The sequence below is a fragment of the Geotrypetes seraphini genome, chromosome 6, assembly GCF_902459505.1.
Source record: "Geotrypetes seraphini chromosome 6, aGeoSer1.1, whole genome shotgun sequence".
Classification (NCBI taxonomy): domain Eukaryota; kingdom Metazoa; phylum Chordata; class Amphibia; order Gymnophiona; family Dermophiidae; genus Geotrypetes; species Geotrypetes seraphini.
This window is the reverse complement of record NC_047089.1, coordinates 245937002-245962180: the sequence shown is the minus strand read 5'-3', so window position 1 is coordinate 245962180 and position 25179 is coordinate 245937002. Positions and strand designations below refer to the sequence as shown.

The window sequence follows — 25179 nt, the reverse complement described above, 5'->3', positions numbered from 1 at the left end:
TTGGTGAGGCCCGACTTTAGTGCGGGAAGAGGCAGTCAGAGTATACCGCGAGTGATTTTCTTTACTCGCCGGCGCTCCGGCTGCTTTTTCCTGCTGCTCCGGCTGCCCGGTCATTTGCGGTCAGAAAATCTGCAAATGACCAGGACCGTGAGCAGCGAATGACCAGGGGAACTCTGTATAGGGTTGGGGATGCAGAACCCAAGGTGAGAGGAGTTAGGAGTTGAAAGCACTCTAGAGAGGTGGGCTGATATTTATAGACAGTGCCTGCTCAGAAGAGCTTACAATCTAACTTGAACAGACAGGCATGACATATAGGGTTGGGGATGCAGAACCCAAGGTGAGAGGAGTTAGGAGTTGAAAGCACTCTAGAGAGGTGGGCTGATATTTATAGACAGTGCCTGCTCAGAAGAGCTTACAATCTAACTTGAACAGACAGGCATGACATATAGGGTTGGGGATGCAGAACCCAAGGTGAGAGGAGTTAGGAGTTGAAAGCACTCTAAGAGGTGGGCTTTTAACTGGGCCTTGAACAGAAACAGAGCCCACCGTACGGATTCGGACAGCTTGTTCCAAGCCTACGGCGCAGCAAGGCAGAAGGGACAGAGTTTGGAGTTGGCAGAGAAAGAAAAGGGCACTGATAGGAGGGACTTACCAGCTGAGTGGAGTTCGGGGTGGGGGGGGGGAATCATAGGGGAGATAAGTGAAGAGAGATAGTGAGGGGCAGCTGAGTGAGTGCATTTGTAGGTGAGTAAGAGGAGTTTGAATTGTATTTGGAAACGGATGGGAAGCGAGAATTCACGGGAGCCATTCAGGAAGCCGCTCAGCGCCGAGCAGCAGCACCAAAAAGCACGCTCCCACTTGGTACTGCTCTACGGCAGAAGCCGGAACTCACGGCAGTGACCAACTGGGTTAGTAGTAGGGCAGGACAGCGGAAAGCTTGCTCTTGACTGCCACACCTCTGGATCACCAGAGATTCCAGCGGCAGAGGAGGTAAGATGGACAGGGCGGGGGTGGGGGGGGGGGGGACAGGGTGCAGAGTCTGGCAGCCCAATGGAGGCCTGCAACAAGTTCGGGAGGGGGCAATTGTGAGCAGGATGCTGGCCCGAATGGACAATTTTTTGGCCTCAAAATCCTGGTTTATATTTGAGTATACAAACATTGACTACAACATTTGAGAATATAAACATTGAATACAAAAAGTATTTTTGAAGTGTGCTCAGAGACAGCAAAAGTGTTACTAGTCTCAGATATAGGCTCAAGGTACATATAATCACAGCAAAATTTCCAAAACGTGAATAATATGAAAGAGCTCTTTTTACTTAAGAACATAAGAATTGCCGCTGCTGGGTCAGACCAGTGGTCCATCCTGCCCAGGGAGTCCGCTCACGCGGCAGCCACCCAGGTCAAAGACCAGTGCTCTAAATGAGTCCAGCCTCACCTGCGTACGTTCCAGTTTAGCAGGAACTTGTCCCAACTTTGTCTTGAAACCCTGGAGGGTGTTTTTCCCTACAACAGACTCCGGAAGAGCGTTCCAGTTTCCCACCACTCTCTGGGTGAAGAAGAACTTCCTTGAACTTAGCTTGAGAAGCAGGTGTTGGGAACATGGTCTATGTCGGAACCCTGATTTAGGCAAGCTAAGTAAAAAGAGCTCTTTCATATTATTCATATTTTGGAAATTTTGCTATGATTATACGAAAACCTTGTGTGCAATGACGTTGCCGTGAGCCTAAATCTGAAACTAGTTAACAGTTTTGCTTTCTCTGGGTCTCTGAGCACACTTCAAAAGTATTTTTCATTCAATATTTAATTCCTTTTGACACTCCTTAGAAATTGTAGGAATTAAGGATGTTGAACACTTTGTTCCCATATCTTATATTGCCCTTAATATATATTTGAGGGAATTTGTCACTCCATTTTAATAATAATAATTTTACTTCTTATATACCACCCAACCAGAAGATGCTGTCTTTTTAAAATGTTTATTTTATTTTTATTTTTCCTCTAACTCTACTTTTCACTTCACTATTACCCTCCAGGTACTTTAGTTAGATTGTGAGCCTTCGGGACAGTAAGGGAATTTTCCAAGTACCTTTCTTATTTCTAATCTTAATGTATATTTTCTGTAAACCGCTTAGAACCTAACGGATGTAGCGGTATATAAGAAATAAATTACATTACATTACATTCACATCAAGAAAACTGAGGCATATCAGTGAAGATGCAAGATACAGTAGGAATCTGTAGAATTCAATGCTATACAATACAATATAATACAACACAACATGATACAATGTAGAATGATACAAAACAAAGCCATCACATAAATTTACCAAACAGATAGGTCATAGGCTCCCTCCTTAATCACCTATACGACCTCTTCAGTCAAGGTACCAGCACCCTGATCCTGCAATTAGACTTTAATAGCGCCTTCGACTTAGTGGACCACGAAATAATGTTTACGTGCCTAGATGAAATGGGGCTATCAGGAAGAGTGTGGACCTGGCTCCAAAAATTCCTAACAAAACGACATTATCAAGTGGTCCATGATGGGAATTACTCCAAACCTTGGAAAAGCCCTTCGGGAGTCCCTCAAGGTTCCCCCCTATCTCCCACCTTGTTCAATATATACATCTCCTCTCTAGGTCACTTACTTCAAAAGTTAAAACTAACTTACTATATATACGCAGATGATATATCTATACTAATTCCAATTACAAAAGCGACCACCGTCAACTCAAAACACATCTCATACATCATGACCGAAATCGAACAATGGACTATAAACTTCAAATTGAAACTAAACTCAGAAAAGACAAAAATTTTCCTGGGAAGCCCAAAGGAAAAAATTAATACAACCACAATTCACGTAAATGGTCACGATCATCCAATACTACAAACTTAGATACCCACCTGACCCTGACCAATCACATAAATACGGTGACAAAAAAATGCTTCTTCACCCTCTGGAAACTGAAAACCATAAAAAAATACTTCGACCCTCGCTCCTTCAGACTACTAGTACAGTCACTGATTCCACCTCCTTCTACTACCTTCGCCAACTGAAAAGGATCAAACCCTACATCTCCACACCAGACCTCGCCCAACTCCTATACGCATATGTCCTCTCCAGACTGGATTATTGTAACTCCCTATTTAATGGACTAACCAAAAATAATATCAAACGCCTCCAACGGGTCCAAAATGCAGCCATCCGCCTCCTACACAACCTCAACTACCGCGATTCCATCTCCCCGGCACTCCATGCTGAACACTGGCTCCCGATTAGCCAACGCTGCACTTTCAAAGCCCTGGCAATTGCTCACAAGAGAATCTACTCCACCACCCCCTCCTACATAAAATCCAAGCTTCCCATCTACAACCCCACTCGCACCCTCCGCTCAAAGTCAGAGATACGCCTATGCACCCCCCCCCAGAAGATCCCTGCTCACAGAAACTGCCCACAAACGATCCTACAGCCACTTCATTCCACACCTCTGGAACCAACTCCCCCCCCCAACTTAGACAACAGAACTCATTACTAACATTCCGTAAATCGGTAAAGACCCTCCTCTTCAACTAAAGATCTCCTCTGTCTTCTCCCCCCCTTAGGCCCCACCCTCCACTCTCCTATCACCTTCCCGAACTTCCAGTATGACCCTCTCTTCTCTATCCACTAACAAATTGCACCTAAACGCTTATAACTTTCCTTAAACTAAACTACTGTATCTCCCCCTTCTCTCTTTCTGCATACTCTCCCTGTATTTAATTCTCTCCAAAAACTATAAATCCAATCCCTAAACCTGTTGTACTACTTATATGTCTAGTTACTCCCCACTGTGTATGTTCATTTGTAAACCGTTCTGAGCTAATGGGAGGACGGGATAAAAATCTAAATAAATAAATAAATACCCATCCTGGATTACTGCAACATCATCTACCTGGGGAAACCCCAAAAAAAAACATGAGAAAATTTGAGAATAGTTCAAAACACAGCCGTCCGCTTAATATTCGGACTAAAGAAAAGTGATCACGTTAGTCCCTTCTACAAACTGTTGCATTGGCTACCAATTGAGGCTCAAATTTTATTCAAATTCTCCTGCTTCTGCTACAAAGTAGCCTGGGGAATGGCCCCCAACTACCTTCTACCGCACTTCGAATTCTATTCCCCTACCAGGTCGACCAGAAACCGCAACCTTTTTACATACCCGAAAATCACAGGCTGCAGATATCGAACCTTCGTAGACAGAACATTCAAGTTCCAAGCTGGAAGACAGCAAACTTGGCTAGGCTATCTCATTGATGTCGCTAGACTGACCTACAGTGTCTTTCGGAAAGAATTAAAAAACGCCTTATTTAAGAAATTCATGTCCTAGCCAGATTTTCCCCCTCATGATCAAAGCTACCTCACCTCACCCATATTCCTTTAATCCTCTCAATTAGAAGCCCCATTTTTTCTGTCTACTATTATGTCTTCCTCATAATTGTACCAGCTTTCAGCTGATGCCCAATGTTTTTCAATGTAATATGAAAATTAAGTTAACTCTTTTCAACAACCTATGTACATCTTTCTCCTAACCATTTGGCACCTTCTAATTCACTGATCGCTGAATGTTCTCACTTCTATCTATACTCTGTAATTCGCTGACTGTACAGCTTATCTTCATTGTGAACCGCCTAGAAGTCGCAAGATTATGGCGGTATAGAAAAATAAAGTTATTATTATTATTGTTTTCTGTTAGCACATACTAACATGGCCACTATTGTGTGGCTATTAATATGAACTACCGCCTGAGAGCTTACCTGACATCTGTTTTGTCGGTGGTAAGAGCTCACTGGTAATCCTGTGCTAACCAATTAGTGTGCAGTGAAGCGGACGTGCTAACTGATTAGCACGGGAATGCTTATTCTTCATGCCCCCATCTTAACAAAAATTTAAGACTATTTTTAGAATGCGCCAATTCGGAACCTCCTGCAGCTCAGCAAAAAGTCACAAGTAGCGTTGGTGACAGAAGTGGGATTTGAACTTTGGCTTCAAGGTACTCCGCCCTTTCCTCTCCCTCTCATATTGGGCTCCCAACAGGCCCCTCCTCATTCCCCAACCCGGTTTCATCAACTCAGCCAGCCCTTCCCTCCCCCGCCCCCTTCTCCCTTGCTCTCAAGTCAAGCCCAGTGCCGTAGCGAGGGCGGGTGGTGCCCCTACCCCCACCCTCTTTTTAATTTTCCAGGCGTGAGCAACCTCATGAACTTGCTGCCCACGTCGTGTTGGCTATCCCTCCGATGTCACTTCCGAGGTGCAGGGCCTGGAAGTGGCGTCGGAGAGAGAGAGGCGATACCCGACACGGGCAGCAGGGAAAATTAAAGAGGTACGAGGGACGAGAAGGGTCGCGCAGCAGAGTGGGGGTCAGAAAGGAGTGGGGGGAGAGGAAGGGGGGGACAGGTGCCAGTGCCCCTATCAAGACCATGCCCGGGGCGGACTGCCCCCCTCCCTTACTATGCCATTGGCCAAGCCCTCTCTTTCACCAGCCCCTTCAGCAGCTGTCCTTTAGTAATCTGCAGGAAACTTCAAATGGGTCAGTTTTGTGAACTGGATCGAGTCCCTTTTGGGAATGACCCGGTTTATAAGATTAAGGGATTGGATTGGGTATCTGCAGGTTGGCACAGGGAGCTCTGAGTTACGCTGCATGGCACCACCCACCAAACTCCTGCAGCTGTCCATAGAGCATTCCCAGTTTTCCACAGTAACCCGAGACTTTTTCAAAAAAGTTTGCACCATATTTTAGGCCTTCGAAAGGTAGAAAGACCTAAACATGCTGAACAAATAAAGAATGCAAGAGAGTAAGGCATTTCCGTGCAGTGAAAACTTTTTCTTTCAATGCTTTAAAACTGGCTTCTGAATCAGTGGTGTAGTGAGGGTGGCGCCTCTCTCCCGCCCCAGCCACACGCGTGTGCCCCTTCCTTGTACCTTTGTAAACTTCGGACTTTGGCGCAGCCACCAACTTGCTGTCGGCATCGGCGCTCTCTCCGACGTCACTTCCTGGAAGCGACGCCAGAGAAAGTGCCAAAGCCAATGCGGGTGGCGAGTTGGTGGGTGCTCATGCCGAAGTTAAAAAGTACGGGGGAAGGGAAGGAGGGTGTGTGTGGCAGGGGCAGGAGTGAGGGCGCGGAGAGGAGGAGGGATGACGGCGTTCCGAACAAAACCACGCCCAGGGCGGTCCGCCCTTCTCGCCCCCCCTCCCTTACTATGCCACTGTTCCGAATTAAGGACATTCTAACTGCAGTACCTAATGGGCATCCTTATGCTTATTTACAGAAAGTCAGATCACTTACGCAATCTTGGCACAAACTGTGCACTGCCACACGCCAGCGCCATCCACGATACGACAGGCATTGCAGACCCGGAGTTTGCACACCTGGCACAAATCTCCCCTGTCAAAGATCAGGCCGAGGCTCTTCTGACAGCGGGCACACACTCTGGCGTCATTCTGCTGTCGTTGCAAATGGCGGTTCCCGCCTCGCCTCCGGATTTCCAGCAGCTCGTTCTTTAACTTCCTGGAGAAAACAAAACGAGAGAACGGGAACTGGCTGTGGATCAGGGTGACCACATAAGAATGCCATTCGCTGCAATTACGATCCGTCACCAGTTTCTATAGGGCTTGATTCCAGAATTCTTTAAGAGTGAGATGTCTAGTTATCAAAAATATACTAAAGCTTAACTTTGTATACCGAGCCATCATTCTCAGAAGGCTCGACTCGGTTTGCAGCAATTAAATAAACAGGGAATGGTTTACCCACAAGATCACTGCGTTCGGAAAATTTTGCACTGTTGAAAACAAAATTGTCAACACAAAATATGCGGAAACCAGTGCAATGACCTTTTCACATGCAGGGGTAAAACTATGGAATGCCCTTGTTGGGCAAATTTGGAAATGCAGCGATAGGAGCTCATTTAGAAAACTGTTAAAAGCACAAACTATTTGTTGATGCATTTTTCTGAGTACTGATGCTGTCTGTTTCTACTTGGCCAGATTTGTTTTTAACATTTTATGTATGTACCATCGTTTTGTAAACCGTTTTGATATAAAATGGTATAGAAATTTTTAAAATAAATAAATAAAATAATGCCCATAATTAGAAAAGAAAAACTCCTTGGTTTAATTTTATGCATCAACCAACCTACGTGGGACTGCTTCTGCAAGAACCACAATGGTATATAAATACTTAAATAAAATAAAAATTTCATTATCACTTATGGCCTAAGGGGTTTGCATACAGGTACGTCAAGCATTTTCCCCCACCTGTCCTGGTGGGCTCACACTCTTTCTAAGGTACCTGGGTCAATGGGGGGGGGGGATTAAGTGACTTGCCCAGGGTCACAAGGAGCAGCGTGGGATTTGAACCTGCAGCTTCAGGGTGCCGAGGCTGTAGCTTTAACCACTGCACCCCACACTCCCCACCAAACTAAAAAAAAAATGGAAAGAATGCATTTGAAAAACTATTAAATACAAAATTAATACATTAAAGGTGTACATATCATTGTGTTGTCTTGACTTCTCAATTTATTGATATGTGGCGCGTTGAGTTACTGGAGCACATCACTATAAATTTTATGTATCGTTGATATGGATTTAATTATTACCCACAATTTCAGTAGTATTGAAATACCATCAAAATATGCTAAGAAAAGGGATATATTTACAGTACATAGGACAATATTCAGTCTGCAATTCTTTGTGGGGCTTTTTTTTTTTTAACGTGCTGGCTGTCAACTGTCTAAATTAGACATGGATATTCAGTGGCACTGTTCCCTCCAAGTTGTATGGGATTCTTCCACCTACAATTCTGCCACCGGGGGGTGCTGTTTCTCCATCACATTTTCAATAGCAAGGGACAGGCAAGCTCTGCAGCACTCCAGGGAACCTGCCTATCCCTAGCCATTGAAAACGCAATATTGAAGCACTGCCCCCCACTGGCAGCAATGTAGTCGGAGGACTCGCGCCCAGTTTATTTATCTGGTTTGTTTTATATCCCATCCTCTCCAAGCTCAGAAGGTGTTACAAGGTTGAAATACCTAATGCATAGACATGTGTACAGTACAGTTTGATCATAGAGAGAATCTAGTTTAGCATACAATTTGATCATCTTCACTTAACATACAGTTTTATCATCTTACGTTAACATACATAGAGTGGATCTAGTTCATACGTTTAATTGGACAGGAGTGACTGGATAGATGCTTAGATTGAAGGAGATGGGATGATCTGTTGGTCCATCACAATGATGAAGACTAACAGGGTGCTGGGATTTATTTATTTATATTCTGCATATCCTACAATTCTATGTGGATTGTATTCCACCGGGGTTGCTATGCTCATGCTACTCCTCTCCTCAAGCCGCTTTACTGGCTCTTTGTCCGTTTTTGCATACGGTTCAAACTCCTCTTACTGATCTACAAGTGTATTCACTCCTTGGTATCTCTCCTCTGTTATCTCTCCCTACCCTCCGCCCCAGGAATCCCGTTCATTGAGTAAGTCTCTCTGGTCGGCACCCTTCTCCTCTGCTGCCGACTCCCGACTCTTTGCTGCACCTTATGCCTAGAACAGCCTGCCTGATTTGGTGCACTGGACTCCCTCCCTGGCAGTATTCAAATCCAGGTTGAAGGCCCACTTTTTTGAAGCTTCATTTAAGTCCCAACCCTATCAACTTGTAAAGCACCAATAGCTGTGTCAGTCCTTATATCTCTCATCAGTCCCTTTGTACATCCCTATCTGGGCAGCGTGTATAGATTCACCTTTTGTCCTGTGTGTCTGTCTTAAAAGATTGTAAGCTCTTTTGAGCAGGGGCAGTCTCTTAAGTATTTAATGTACAGTGCTACGTTCGTTTGGTAGCGCTATAGAAATAATAAATACTAGTAGTATTAAAGCTTATGAGACCTCCAATTATCTTCATTTCTCCCCAGTAAGCAACAGATCTACAGCCACAGAGATATTGCAAAACAGCTGGGAGCTGGTGTCAGGTCAAAAGCGCGCCGGGACAAAGGCGCGAGCAGACAATTGAGCGCAGCGCGGAGGCGCGCACCGAAGAAAATTACTGTTTTTAGGGCCGTGTTGTGGGGGCATGGGGGAGTTTGGGGGGGTTGTAACCCCCCACATTTTACTGAAAACTTCACTTTTTCCCTGTTTTTAGGGAAAAAGTTAAGTTTACAGTAAAATGTGGGGGGTTACAACCCCCCAAACCCCCCCACAATGCCGGCGCGATTTGTATTAAGTAAACTGGGGGTGCTCCCCAACAAAACCTCCCGTCGGAGCCCTTAAAAACAGTAATTTTCTTCGGCGCGCGCCTCCGTCTTGCGCTCAGTTGTCGGCGCGCGCCTTTGTCTTCCGCGTTGTTGTCTATGAACCCTGGGAGCCTCAGCCTGTTCCCCTTCTGTCAGAGTACCACTCTCTGTCAAACGTACTAAAGGTGAAAAAAAAGTCATCATACTTCTATATAAGCTGTAACTGGATAACATAAGAACATGATAGCCATATTGGGTCTGACCAATGGTCTATGTAATCCAGTATCCTGTTTCCACAGTGGCCAATCCAGGTCACAAGTATCCGACAGAAACCCAAATAGTAGCAACATTCCGTATAGAATCCCAAGAACAGCAAGATTCCGGAATCTCAATGAGCAACAATATTCCGGAATCCTAAACAGTATCAACATTCCAAGGTAGCAAACCCAGGGCAAGCACTGGTTTCCCCTATGTCTGTCTCAATAGCCGACTATGGACTTTTCCCACCAAGGAAATTGCTGAAACCTTTAAATCCAGCTATGCCGAGCTCCAGAGCTTAACTATTCATTGAATGAAAAAATATTTCCTCTTATTTGTTTTAAAGGTTATGTCCACGTAACTTCTTTTTTTTATTTCTGAAAGAGTTTAAAAACCAAACCAAAACACTAAAAGGCCCTAAAGTGCTAGGGCACTGAACTCCACTGCATTAAATATGCTATATATCACAGTTCTTCAACCGCCGGTCCGTGGACCGGTGCCAGTCCGCAGGAAATTTTTGCCGGTCCACGCAGGGCCAGCAAGATTGATTGACTTCAACTTCCTGCCGGTCCGCGCAGGGCCGGCAAGATCAACATGTGAAGCGTGTGCTGGGCCGGAGAGATCTTGGGGAGCCTCCGACAGTGGTTTTCTCCCCTCTCTGCGGCTCTCCTTTACTTCCCAGCGCAGCGATTCATGAAGGCAGCCTCGGGGCTTTTGCTGAGTCGCGGCTGCCTCTGATGATGCAACTTCCTCTTTCCTCAGAGGCGGCGCGACCCAACAAAGGACCCGAGGCTGCCTTCGTGAATCGCTGCTGGGAAGTAAGAAGAGCTGCTGGGAGGGGAGAAAGCCACTATCAGAAGCTGCTGGGCAAGGGAAAAAAGGACAGCTGCTACTGGAGAGGGAGAAGGAGAAGGAGAGATGCTGCTGGGAGGGGAGGAGGGAAAGAAATCTGGGAAGCTGCTGGGCAAGGAAAAAAAGGGACAGCTGCTACTGGAGAGGGAGAAGGAGAAGGAGAGATGCTGCTGGGAGGGGAGGAGGAAAATGAATCTGGGAAGCTGCTGGGCAAGGAAAAAAAGGGACAGCTGCTACTGGAGAGGGAGAAGGAGAGATGCTGCTGGGAGGGGAGGAGGGAAAGGAATCTGGGAAGCTGCTGGGCAAGGAAAAAAAGGGACAGCTGCTACTGGAGAGGGAGAAGGAGAGATGCTGCTGGGAGGGGAGGGAAGAGAATTACTGCTGGACAGGAGGAGGAGGAGGGAAGGGAGAATGAAAAAAGGAAGGAAACAGCTGGCAGAGAGATTAGAGGAGGGGAAGGGGAGACACAGGCATGAGAAAGTAGAGAGATTGATGATAGGAAGGGGTCAGCAGAAAAATAAGCAGAGAGGGACAACGATGATAAATCTGGTGTAGGAGAGATAAAAATGAAGAAAGCAGTGAAGCTGGAATGAATCATGTAAAAAGGAGAGAGGGGGCACAAGCTGGATGGAAAGGGGAGAGGGGCATAGAAAGAAGACAGATACCATATAGAAGGGGGAGAGGACAGACAGTGGATGGAAGGGGCAGATGCTGGATTGAAGAGACAGAGAGGGCAAACGCTGGAAAGAAGAGAGTGAAAAGAAGATTGAAAGCAGAAACCAGAGACGACAAAAGGTAGAAAAAAATAATTTTATTTCTATTTTGTGATTAGAATGCGTCAGATTTGAAATATATATCCTGCTAGAGCTGGTGTTAGACATAACTGGGGACTGCAAAGCCCAGGCAGTGCTTCTTTAGCTTCCAGCTGGCTTAGGGCGCTCTCTGACCAGGGGGCAGTTGCCCTAGTTGCACTCCCCTAAAACTATTCCTGTCATGTGTGACTGCAGTATTCTGTTAGCATAATATTTCTGTTTAGCATTCTGTAATAATTTGGCTTGTTCAGTTTTCTTGATAGTAGAGGGGATATATGTGAAGGGGAGGGGAGACAGGGGTTTTGTTGATCCTGCTCCGAATTATTTGTATTTATAAAATGATAATTGTACAGAAAATTGTTTCTTTTTATACTTTAATAAAATACATTCAATATAAAATCATAACTGAGGCTTGTGTTGATGGGATCAGATGATTTGTGGGGACCGACTCGCGGAGATGGGGCGGAAACGGGGTTTTAAAATTTTAGTCCTAGTAGTTTGCCGGTCCACAAAATAATTCTTTTTTTTCTGCCGGTCCACGGGTGTAAAAAGGTTGAAGAATACTGCTATATATACTATCTTTGCCCAGGAGCTGTCAAAAAACATATGCATAAAATCTTCTTTCCTACCTCCACACTGCCAGAAGCTTGCTGCCGTATTTGGAAATGCAAGTGGCAATCTGTACCGTGTATGATAACATATCGCTGTGAATCTGATCCTGTATGCACACATTCTGTGCCCAATGCATGAAGTCATTCCTCATGTATTCTGTTCAAGGTTTTAAGTCCTCATGCCTATTTTTCGGTTTAACCAGATGCACTTTTATTTTTAATTTGATATTCTGCCTTCCCCAAAGCTCGAGGCTGAATTTTGCTGTTCTGCCCAAATCTCCCACTCAGTCCTTCAAACAAATCCTTAATCTCTACACACATGAAGGGTTCATAGACAACTCGGCGAAAGACAAAGGCGCGCGCCAACAACTGAGCGCAAGACGGAGGTGCACGCGCTGAAGAAAATTACAGTTTTTAGGGACTCCGACGGGGGGTTTTGTTGGGGAGCCCCCCCCAGTTTACTTAATAGAGATCGCGCCGGCGTTGGGGGGGGTTTGGGGGTTGTAACCCTCCACATTTTACTGTAAAAACTTAACTTTTTCCCTAAAAACAGGGAAAAAGTGAAGTTTTCAGTAAAATGTGGGGGGTTACAACCCCCCACAATGCCCCCACAACGTGGCGCGATCTCTATTAAGTAAAGTGGGGGGGTTCCCCTCCACGTCCCCCCCCCCGGTCGGAGCAGTAAAAACAGTAATTTTCTGTGGCGCGCGCATCTCCGCGCTGTGCTCAATTGTCTGCGCGCGCCTTTGTCCCGGCACGCTTTTGACCTGACACCATGTTTCACCTTTATTACAAGAAGCTCACTGGTTACCAATAATACATAGGATAACATATAAAATAGCTCTTTTAGTCTTTAAAACAATTAAGACCAATACACCGGCTTTTATTGATAGGCTCCTGATCCCATATAGTTCATCGAGAGTTCTTAGATCATCCTCTCAGTCTACCCTTAACGTTCCCTCCTTGAAAATTATCGGAACACGCCGTGCCTCTATTTTTTCAGTAACAGCACCAACGATTTGGAATTCTCTCCCTTTGTTCATGAGACTTGAACAAGATTTGCAGAAATTCAAGAGTAGTTTAAAGTGTCTTCTTTTCAAAGAAGCCTTCAACTGAATTTACTAAGTCTATCATGAGACAACATCTTATGATTTTTCTCATTCATGAAACCAGTTCACCAATATTTTTCTCTTTCGATCTCTCACAACCACTTTCTACTTTCTCTTACCCTCCCAATGTACTTCCCTTTTATGTTCTTTTCTTGAAAAATTGTATTTCTGCCCTCCATTCCTATTGTTTCTCAAGTTTAATTACCCCTGTTGGTCTAGTTATAAATATTATGTATCAGTGATTTCTTTAAAATCTCATTTTTATTTTTGTAAAACGCTTTGTAATTTGAAAAGCGTTTCATCAAATAATTTGAATAAACTTGATAAACTTGATAAGTGAAGCGGGATAAAAACACAGGAATTTAGGATCTTGTATTTCTGTTTTATTTCGGGTTATACAGTTTTCCGTAAGACTGTCCATCATCATGAATCGCTTAATACATTTGCCATTTCAGAAGGTACATGGGTGGTGGGCGGGGGGGGGGGGGGAGAGAGTTGCTATTAGGGTAACAGGAAATACGAGAAGTGGAAAACCAGTGGGTTAAACTGAAAGGATCTTTATGTAAGATAAATAAATAAACAAAAAGAGATAAACAGGATGAAGTCGGTCCAGAGGAAGGCTACTAAAATGACCAGTGGCTATAAGCTTAAGGCATATGGAGACAGACTTAAATATCTCAATATATATATATATACTTTGGAGGAAAGGCGGGAGAGGTGAGATTTGTTTAACTATATTCCGCTATATCAGTCGGTTTCTAGGCAGAATACAGAAAAGCAATCAGGTATATTCCCTATCTGTTTTGATGTGCTCACAATAACTGTACCTGTGGCAATGGCGAGTTAAAAGTGACTTGCCCAGAGTCACACGGAACAGGCTGGGATTGAACTTGCAACCTCAGGGTGCAGAGGCAGAAGCTCTAAACACTAGACCAGAGGTTCTCAACACGCGGTACACGTACCCCAGGGGGTACGTGCACCATTGTCAGGGGTACCCGGCGCTGGCACTGTATGCCTCTCAACTTCCTTCTACCATTGCGTGTCTCCCCCCCTTCGTCTTCTCTCCCCAGCCTCCCTCCCCCAGGACCCCCAGTGGCAGCTCACTGTGTGCTTTTAACTTCCCTACACAGTTACTTTAGCCGGCGATTCCATCAGGCAGCCTTGGGCCTTTGCTAGGTCGGCTGACCTCCGACGAAAGAGGAAGTTGCATCAAGAGGCAGGTCCGCCTAGCAAAGGACCCTGAGGCTACCTGATGGAACCGCGGCTAAACTAACACTATCTGCAGCTGTGTGGGGAAGTTAAAAGCAGGGGAGAGGAGAGGTACTGCTGGATACGGGGAAGGGAAAGGGAAAGGGAAGGGAGAAGAGGTGCTGCTGGGACTTGAAGGGGAGGGAAAGGAAAAGTGCTGCATGCAGGAGGGGAAGGTGAGATGATGCATGGGAAGAGAGCATATTCATTGTGAGTGGGAACCAAAGAAAAAGTAGGAAACTACAGGTTGGTTAAGACCAGTGTTTCTCAACTCTGGCCTGGAGAACCCCCTTGCCAGTCATGTTTTCAAGATATCCACAATGAATAAGCATGAAAGACATTTGCATATGATGGAGGCAGTGTATGCAAATCAGGATTATGCAAATTCAGTGTGGATATCCTGAAAACCTGACTAGCTGGGGGTGGTGGGATTCCAGGACAGAGTTGAGAAACACTGGTTAAGACTAAAATCTTGATGGTGGGAAAAATAATGGATACTATTGATTAAGATTGTTTAAAAATAGCTTGTAAAACTAAAAGTGGTCAAAGTTATAGGACCTGATGAAATACAGACCAGAATACTGAGGAAGAGATTCTAGCGGGTACTTTAAAGCAGTGGTTCCCAACCCTGTCCTGGAGGAACACCAGGCCAATTGGGTTTTCAGGCTAGCCCTAATGAATATGCATGAAGCAAATTTGCATGCCTATCACTTCCATCATATGCAAATCTTTCTCATGCATATTCAATTAGGGCTAGCCTGAAAGCCCGATTGGCCTGGTGTTCCTCCAGGACAGGGTTGGGAACCACTGCTTTAAAGGATGTATTCATGCGGTGAAATCAGTTAGCTTAGCAGGGTTTAACCCCCACCCCCGGTTTGGATAAATTCCTAAAAGGGAAGTCCCTAGGCCGTTATTGAGATCGCTTGGGGAAAGCCACTGTTTATTCTGAGGATAAGCAGCATAAAAAATCTGTTTTATTACTTGGGACCTGGGTTGGAAACAGGATACTGGGCTTGACGGACCTTCAGTCTGTCCCAGGACGGCAATTTTTAAGTTAGAAAACCAGAAAGAAACTAAAAAAAAAAAAAAAAAAGAAAAGCAGAAAGAACAAGGGGGTCCAATTTCGTCTGCAGTTAAAAAAAAACCAGACCAGAGCAAACAAACCAAAACCGCAGGCTTTGTACACGACGCAGGCAAATTTTATTGTGACAAGTAAATCGTATCTAAAAACCTTTTACCAAGCGAAGGGACCCAACAACGGTCCGTGTTTCGGACAACCTTCATCAGGGGTCCATGGTGATAAAGGAAAAAAAGAAAAAAATGTCACAAGAGAAAGCTGGAAGAATAACGTTTGATGACACGCCGAAACATAGTAACATAGTAGATGACGGCAGATAAAGACCCGAATGGTCCATCCAGTCTGCCCAATCTGATTCAATTTAAATTATTATTATTATTTTTTTTTTTTTCTTCTTAGCTATTTCTGGGTGAGAATCCAAAGCTCTACCCGGTACTGTGCTTGGGTTCCAACTGCCGAAATCTCTGTTAAGACTTACTCCATCCCATCTAAACCCTCCCAGCCATTGAAGCCCTCCCCAGCCCATCCCCCACCAAACGGCCATACACAGACACAGACCGTACAAGTCTGCCCAGCACTGGCCTTAGTTCAATATTTAATCTTATTTTCTGATTCTAAATCCTCTGTGTTCATCCCACGCTTCTTTGAACTCAGTCACCGTTTTCCTCTCCACCACCTCTCTCGGGAGCGCCTTCGCGACATTCCATTCAGAATCCTAAAGAATAGCAAGATTCCAGAATCCCAAAGAGTAACAAAATATTCCAGAACCCCAAGGAGTAACATAGTAACATAACATAGTAGATGACGGCAGATAAAGACCCGAATGGTCCATCCAGACTGCCCAACCTGATTCAATTTAAATTTTTTCTTCTTAGCTATTTCTGGGCAAGAATCCAAAGCTCTACCCGGTACTGTGCTTGGGTTCCAACTGCCGAAATCTCTGTTAAGACTTACTCCAGCCCATCTACACCCTCCCAGCCCATCCTCCACCAAACGGCCATACACAGACACAGACCATGCAAGTCTGCCCAGTACTTAATATTATTTTCTGATTCTAGATCCTCTGTGTTCATCCCACGCTTCTTTGAACTCAGTCACAGTTTTACTCTCCACCACCTCTCTCGGGAGCGCATTCCAGGCATCCACCACCCTCTCCGTAAAGTAGAATTTCCTAACATTGCCCCTGAATCTACCACCCCTCAACCTCAAATTATGTCCTCTGCCAAAGTACTGTAAATATCCGCCAAAGTACTTTGGCGACTTTCGGCGTGTCATCAAACGTTATTCTTCCAGCTTTCTTTTGTGACATTTTTTCTTTTTTCCTTTATCACCATGGACCCCTGATGAAGGTTGTCCGAAACACGGACCGTTGTTGGGTCCCTCGCTTGGTAAAAGGTTTTTAGATATGATTTACTTGTCACAATAAAATTTGCCTGCATCGTGTACAAAGCCCGCAGTTTTGGTTTGTTAATTCTTAAGTTAGAACCATAGAAACATGACAGCAGATATTCCTTATCTTTGAAAGCCAAAGGAGAATCCACAGGACTGGAAAAGGCTAATGGAGTCTCTCCTCACGAAAGGTGTCGGCTAAGTCCGAAATTCCCGTCCTTCCTTCACTGACCGTAGCCGCTCTTTCACATAAACAGGCTTGGGACGAAGAGGTTTCCCACCCTGTGGAAAGAGCCGGTCTGCAAGCTGCCCTCGTTTTCTGCACCCACCCCTTTTGGAGGGCTTTTTCCTCAAGCTCTCCTCCACTTGCCACTCTGACCTCCAAGGCTGCCGCCGCCGACCGAGAGAAAGATTGGCCACCGAGTCTGAAAGCCCACTGTTATCACCGACACCTGCTGCCTAATCCCCCATGAAGCACAGCCCAAGTTCTGCTAAGCCGTAACCCAAAGCTCTCGGCAGGAAAGCATCCTTTAAAAGCTGCCAGTGTTCTGTGTTCCTGCTGCATGTAAAAAAAACCTTCCTTTTCCCCTCTTTTACATATATGTATCTATATCTTTTTTTTTAATTTTTTAATTATTTTTTATTGAGATTTAACAATTTCAACAAGGTAAAATAAACTCTTGTACAAGAAATACAGAAAGAAACTCAAATAATTAAAGACATTTTCAATTAGCATAAGAATTGCTATCTTCCTTAGACCTCAATAACAGGGAGGGCGGATCTTGGTAAAAGAGAAGAGAATCATATTTAAGACCCCAAAAAGATAAGGAAAAGGCTTAACGGAAGCTCCCAAAATCCATAAGAGCGGCTTCTTAATCTCTCCCAAACATTCACGTCACCAATTTCTTCATATCCAAGAATGTTCTCAGTTGTTCCGGTGTATAGAAGACATATTTCATGTATCGATATCTATTATTATTATTTTTACTGGCAGGGAAATTCAGCCTACCTGAGATTTTAATTAGGAAAAAAAATTGTTACCAATTAGATAGCACGTACGATGCAGAACTATTTGTTGTGTATGAACTCAATTTTAGAAGAGATTCACAGATTTTGATGCGTATAAATCATTCTATAGCAAATTAAAAATTAATGCAGCCTGCATGCAGAAGTATTTCGGACCCTATGGCCCCCAACTGGAAAAAAAAACAACAACTTGACACCCCTACTACTGTGTTTCCCCAAAAATAAGACACTGTCTTATATTAATTTTGGGCCCAAAAAAGGCACTAGGTCTTATTTTCGGGGATGTCTTATTTTTTTCATGTACAATGATCATCTCTCTCTTCCTCTCCTCCACCCCAATTCTTCCTATTTCCTTTCTCTCCCCTACATGTGCAGCATCTTTCCTCCCCTCTCGCTCATCCCCTTGTGCAGTATCTTTCTATCCCTCCCTCCCATCCCTTGTGCAGCAGAACCCTTGCAGCCCTCCCTCCCATCCCTTGCAGCTTCTATCCCTCCCTTCCTCCCATCCCCCCCCCCCGTGTAACATCTTTCTATCCTCCCCCCACCCTGCCAACCCATCTCTCCCTCCAACCGTGAGACAGAAAGAAATGTACCTTATAACAAACCAGCAGCGTTGGCAGCAAGCTAGACAGGCTCCTTCATGGCCTGGGCCTCTGCTGCGTTGCTGATTATGTCATCAGTAATGCGGAAGAGGAACGGCCCAGGTTCCGAAGGAGCCTGTCTAGCTTGCTGCCAACGCTGCTGGTTTGTTATAAGGTACATTTCTTTCTGTCTTGCAGTCGGAGAGAGATGGGGGGGGAGGGAGTGCTGCAGGCGACTAGGGCTTATTTTTGTGGATAGGGCTTATATTAAGACCTCCAAAAATCATGCTATAGCTTATTTTGGGGGAAATATGGTACTTAAGCACTCTGGCCAGCTCTTGAGACCCTTCTCCCCGAGATAAGGAAATCTCTGTGTATATATGCAGCACAGAGAGACACAGTTGATAATGGCTTTTGCTGTTACATATATAGATAGATCTATATAAATGTGTGTATACATATGTTTTTTTAATTGCAGTATTTTCTAAAAATCAGAGGTTTTTTAAATTGAACATTTGTCCTATAAATGCTGGCGGTGTTTATGCACCAAAATGATGATGCAGCTGGGAAGTCTGTCAGCATTCCCCCTCTCCAGCAGAGATGTACATTTCTGAACTATGGCAGAGGTCCCTATGGGTCATCTTTCACAGTGGAGCATAGAGTCAGTGATACAGACATCCAGGCAAGTGGCTAATCCTCTCTTCCCTCTGGGAAACCAGATAACTGGTATGCTTGCCTCCCTTTCCCCCCCTCCCCCCCCCCACTACTGCATTAAAAAAAAAACAAACCTAAAATTACATGCCGTTAGTTTTCAAGGCCCAATTACATCAAAGAATGATGCTCGTCTGGGCGGTTGTATCCTTACGCACACAGACGTTCATAACGTTGACAGACTCTTAAGAAATAAAATAACAATAACTCTTGCATAAGCGATAGACATGTCATCTATTCTAGTGTTTACTCATGAAGGGAATCTTTAAAAATAAAGTAAAATTCTGGAATCTCTCGTGGCACACCGCTGTGCCGTGGCACACAGCTTGAGACACACTGGTCTAAGAACTAGTTTTATGTTTATGATTTCCCATACCTGTGAACGGAACATGACCTCTCACTGGGCACCTTTAATGTTATTGAGAAAGACACGGGGGAAGCCACTGCTTGCCCTGGATCGGTAGCATGGAATGTTGCTACTCCTTGGGGTTCCGGAATCTTTTGTTACTCTTTGGGATTCCAGATTCTGAATGAATGTTGCTACTCCTTGGGTTTTTGGCCAGGCACTGGGGACCTGGATTGGCCACCGTGAGAACAGGCTACTGGGCTTGATGGACCATTGGTCTGACCCAGTATGGCTATTCTTATGTTTTTATATTCTTATGATCTTGTTATCTCGCCAAATCCTCCAAGGTAGAGTTCAAGGTGAGTTACAACATCTATTAGTGCATCATAAACATTATAACAGCAGTAATGGCAACATAAAACATCCTTGCAACATCGATTAAGGCATCACAAACAGTTACAGCAGCGACTACAGTATAACAACAGAGACGCAACATATGGGGTTCAAGGTAGGTTACAGCGTCAGTTAATATATCACAAGACATTACGATAGTAGTTATGGCACCACCATATCCACGTACAGCGTGTGAAAAAGTCCAGTTGTGCTCCTAAACTAGGCTACTGATTTAACCCCCCCCCCCCCTTTACAAAGCCACGCTAGCGTTTTTAGCGACGGCCACAGCGGTGTCGGCTCAGTTTCATTTGTTTTTCCACGGTCTGTTAGGAAACGCTGTGTTACTGGTGGAGGTTGTGGGTTGTAAGGGCTATTGAGAATCGAGATACCTGGGAATTCATGTTTCATAAAGGTTACTTACATTTTTTTATCCTTTTCTAAGCCTTTCCTAATTTTGTTTTTTTTTTAAATTTCTTTATCATCATGTCCTCCTTTCCCTGCATACTTTTGACCGTCTTTTCTCTTGTTTAAGTTGAGGAGTTCTCCTGTCATGGAACACGGGCTTCTTGCGCCATGGGGGCTTGTGCGCACCTGCGAAACGGAAAGCTATGCCGTTGGTAGTTTCACTACCAGCAGGACCCCTCTCCCTCCCCAAGGTCGAAAGGTTTCAGCGGTGATGTCAGATTAACAACGTACCACCCATCTGGGCCGTGCTGGAGGCGGAGAACAGAATTTGATGCGACAACGGTGACATTATCAAATTTATACTGCGCAGAAGAAAGGCCCGGCAATCTACTTCTGTATTCTGCCACAAAAACTTGATATCAAGTGGCTAGGACTCGAACACGAGGCGATGGCACCCAACAAGTTGAGGTTTGGTTCCGGGGTAGTTTGGGAGTGGTTGGGGCTCATAGCGGTCAAATGTTCGTTGGTCTTTATTAGGCTTTTCTGTAGTGGATGAGTTTAAGGTCGTCTTAGATTGGGTTTGGAATAGCTGTGCATAAAAGCGTGCCTTAGGCGACGTGCTGAGTGACGGTGCGCCACTAGGCGAGGAAGCTGAAATAAGTGGCCTCGGTGATGTCAGCAAGGGGGCGGAGCTTCGGCTCACCAGCCACTCTCCTTCCTGGGGCAGCGCCTGGGGTGGACCACAGCTGCCCTGAAGAGCTTTAAAAAAAATAAAAATAAAATAAAAATATTGTTTTTGTGTTCACCTTTTAACCTGTCGTGTGGGGTTCTAGGTTCACCTTTGTTCATGTTGCCACAGTGGAAAACAACAATGGACTTCATTCAGTTCACATTCTGTTATCTAGAAAAATGCCCATGATCTAAAAATATGCAAATAGATGCACTTTGGGCTCCTTTTACAAAGGTGCGCTAGCGGTTTTAGCAGGCGGTAATTTTTTGGCTAGAGCGCTATAGCGCACGCTAATCTTGCACGTGCGCTAAAAACGCTAGCGCACCTTAGCAAAAGTGATTAGTGATTTCTATTCCGCCATTACCTTGGGGTTAAAAGGAGGATTACATAAGAATTGTCGTGAAATTAGGTAATACATGTTGGGTAATTTGAACATTTTAGATTTGATAAGGAGTAGACAATGTAGTAGGTGGAGCTTGGGAAGGAACTGGTCGTGTTAAATAGGTTTTATGTATTTTTTTGAAGAGTAGAGTTTTAGTTTCTTTTTTAGTTTCTTAACATATGCAGAACTGTCACTACCCAGACCTGATTTTGGATATAAGACCCTAAAATGTTTGTGTTTTCAGCTTCAGCTTTGAAAGGATGATTGTTAATTGCTTGATACACTTTTAACTTTAGGAATTTAAACTGTTTTAGCTTCTTGGAAGACTTTGCATTCGGTGTCTTATATGAAGTGGTGGAATGCTGTATGTTTTACATAAAGAATAGAATTATATTTAGTGAAGAGGAAAAAGTTTTCTTCTCATGCTGCAAAATGGTCCTTACTTTCTCAGTATCTTAATATTTAATTCTTTTGTTCTTTATTTTATTGCTGATATGTTACCTTGTTCATCTTAATGACTTAGGGCTCCTTTTACTAAGCTTCTAAACTTCATTGGCTGCCCCTAGAAGCAAGAGTGTTGTTCAAATTTGCCTGCCTTTGTTTCCAATCCATTCTTGGTTTGGCCCCCCTATACCTGGTCTCCCATTTTAATTTGGATTGTTCCACCAGGCCTACCCGCAGAATACATATGTTTAGCCACCCTATAATAAAAACCTGCCGATACAAAAGATTCCTTGACAGAACTCTTGCTTTCCAAGCAAGTCAACGGAACGGCTGGCTAGGCAACAAAACCAACCTGTTTAACCCATTTGTACCCAAGAACTCTTAACCTTTTCCTATCGTAATAAATTTTACGTTACGCTGGTTCCAATCATAATTATTTTAGCAAAGTTTTGTATTATTCACCGTTATCGTTTACGGCTATTGTAAACATAATGTAACCAAGACATAAGTCTGTAAATTCAATATTTTGTGTTCCTGGCTCTTTATTAGTCCATACAGACTGTTTATCCACGATGGCAACGACATTTTTGGAATGTCCCGTCATCCGGGACACACGATGGGAAAAGGTTAAAGCCTTATCCCCGTATTCCACTTACGCGTACTCGATGTCCCTACATTGTGACTTTTACTCTGTCTCTCTCCCTCCCTACAAAATATCCACGCATTCGAAGACTTCATTGTAATTTTTCGCCAACTGTCCAGCTCTTCTTATTGTAAACCGCCTCGAACTACTGTGGCTTTGGCGGTATATAAAAATAAAAATTATTATTATTAAAAAAATTATTTTAGTGCGCGCTAAGCGCTAACGCCAGCATTGAACTGGCGTTAGTTCTAGCCGCATAGCGCGGGTTTAGCGCGCGCAAAAACGCTATCGCAGCTCACTAAAAGCAGCCCTTACTGTTGTGTTTTATTACATCTTCGCTGAAGGTTTTGTAAAGTTTATGCAATATAAAATTCTACGAAATATTTATTTAAAAAAAAAACCTCGACAATAATAAAAAAAAAAAAAAACACAACTGCAAACTAAATACTACAGAATGTTAAGAACATTCAAGATAGCTGTACACTGAATAATTTAAGGCACAGCCGAGTGCTGTCTCAAGCAGAGAAACTTCTTCCTGCATTTTCACAATACACATAATTTGGAAATAATTATATGCTAACAGTTTGGCAGATGAAAAGACGGTTTTAAAAGTGCCATATTGTGGGACCTTACAGACACCGATATAACTTTCCAGAGCTTTTCAGCTGATCGGCTCAGAGAGAATCATCATTATGAAAATGTGCTTCAGTGCGGGGGCAAATTAACTTACATGCCTGCCCCTAACACACTTCGCTCTGCAATGAAGTGATTAGGCTTTACTAAAAATAATTTCAGAACATGCTGTACGCTAGCTGCCCCCAATTGTTGCAAATAATCTGTCTTTGGTTTTGCAGAAACCCGCTTGAAGGTCTTTATGTTGAAAAATGGAAGTTGGAGCTGGGATGTACTGTCCAGTCTTAATTGCAGCATTTTACTCTTCACCCAGCTCACGAGACTGAATCACAGTCAGGGTGGATTTAAAAAAAAAATCAGTCAGATACATTATACAGTGGTACCTCGGTTTACGAGTGCACAAGTTTGCGAGTGTTTTGCAAGACGATCAAAACATTCGCAAACTTGGTGCCTCGTAAACCGAACTTGCCTCGCTATACAAGCGCCTCCCCCCCCCTCCCGCGATCCGGCATCCCCCCAGCGATCCGGCAACCCCTCGCTCGCTTTGCCCCCCCTCCATCGCGACCCTACTTCCCCCCTCCCCCGAGCAGTCAATGACACCCTTTACCCGACTTGGCACCAGTGCCAGTGCCCGAAGATCCTCCCTCTTCTGGCACGGCCTGGGCTGGGCGGTGCGTCGGAGATCCTCCTTCTTCTGGTCTGGGCTGGGCTGGACTGGCTTTGAGCATGCGCAAATGCTCAAAGCCAGTCCAGCCCAGCCCAGACCAAAAGAAGGAGGATCTCCGACGCACCGCCCAGCCCAGGCCGCACCAGAAGAGGGAGGATCTTCGGGCACCGGTGCCAAGTCGGGTAAAGGGTGTCATTGACTGCTCGGGGGGGGGGGGGGGGAGAGGGAAGTAGGATTGCGGTGGAGGGGGGCAACGTGAGCAGGGGGGGATGCCGGATCGCAGGGGGGGGGGGTTGGAACAGCATCGAATTCCTCAAGGGGGGGGAGAATGGAGCAGCGCCGGTAGCCTCGGTGGGGGGGGGAGGAGGTGGAACCAATCAAAGCAGTTTCCCTTACTTCCTATGGGGAAACTTGCTTTGATATATGAGCAATTTGGTTTACGAGCATGCTTCTGGAACAAATTATGCTCGTAAACCAAGGTTCCACTGTAGTTCAAAAAGTTATTCATCACGAAATAAGGATTAGTTTTTAATTATGTAGCATGAGGCTATATATTCATACAATGTTAAATTTTTTGGGTAAACAAACTCCATTAATCCAATTCATGTCATCACTGGCAATTTTTCTATCTAGAAGATATTATCACAGATGCTTGGTTTTGCATTTCCCCAAACTGTGAATTTGTGTCCACAGAGATAACATGCTGCTTCTTCACAGAAAAAGAGTTGAGTAAAAGACCTTAGCCCCATTGTTCTTTTGCAAATCAATCTACACTAGTGGTTCCCAACCCTGTCCTGGAGGACCGCCAGGCCAATCGGGTTTTCAGGCTAGCCCTAATGAATATGCATGGAGAGATTTGCATGCCTGTCACTTCCATTATATGCAAATCTCTCTCATACATATTCATTAGGGTTAGTCTGAAAACCCGATTGGCCTGGTGGTTCTCCAGGACAGGGTTGGGAACCACTGATCTGCACAATCACCCCCTTACCTCTTGTGCTATGGGCTAGATCAGGAGTGTCAAAGTCCCTCCTCGAGGGCCGCAATCCAGTCGGGTTTTCAGGATTTCCCCAATGAATATGCATGAGATCTATTTGCATGCACTGCTTTCATTGTATGCTAATAGATCTCATGCATATTCATTGGGGAAATCTTGAAAACCCGACTGGATTGTGGCCCTCGAGGAGGGACTTTCACAGCCCTGGGCTAGATTCATTGAGCCCACGGATCCGATCCGTGGGTGATTCGAGGTCGGCTGACCGATTCTGATCGCGCCTGCATGCAAAGCAGGCTGATCGGAGGCACGCCCCCCAACTGCCTGCATGGATCGCTGAATAGCGATCCCGACACATACGCAGACTATCTGTAGATGGTCTGCGAATGCTTACAGAGCAGCAACCTTTTTTTAAACTTTTTTAACTCTTGAAATCTGCCCATTCGCCTGCCCGCAGGGAGCCCTCTCGCAGCTGTCCCACTGTTTCCTGGTCCCGTCTCGCAGTGCCTCGCCACACCAGTTTGCACAGACACCGACACATGTCGCGAGGGATCTTCTGGGAAGTCCACTGAGTGACAGGCAAACAGGACAGG

General features: G+C 44.7%; 1 protein-coding gene across 6 annotated transcripts in view; it reads right to left on the bottom strand.

Moving 5' to 3' along the window:
- The window catches only part of SYTL5 (synaptotagmin like 5), a 241745-nt gene that overhangs the window by 139162 nt on the left and 77404 nt on the right, over positions 1 to 25179 (bottom strand). For all 6 annotated transcript variants that reach the window (XR_004539868.1, XM_033948650.1, XM_033948647.1 and 3 more), the window contains exon 4: positions 6328 to 6549. Coding sequence is in view for 5 of the 6 variants with exons in the window: in XM_033948650.1 (XP_033804541.1) it covers positions 6328 to 6549 (222 nt within the window). In the remaining variant the exon portion in view is untranslated. The remainder of the gene's footprint in view (positions 1 to 6327; positions 6550 to 25179) is intronic.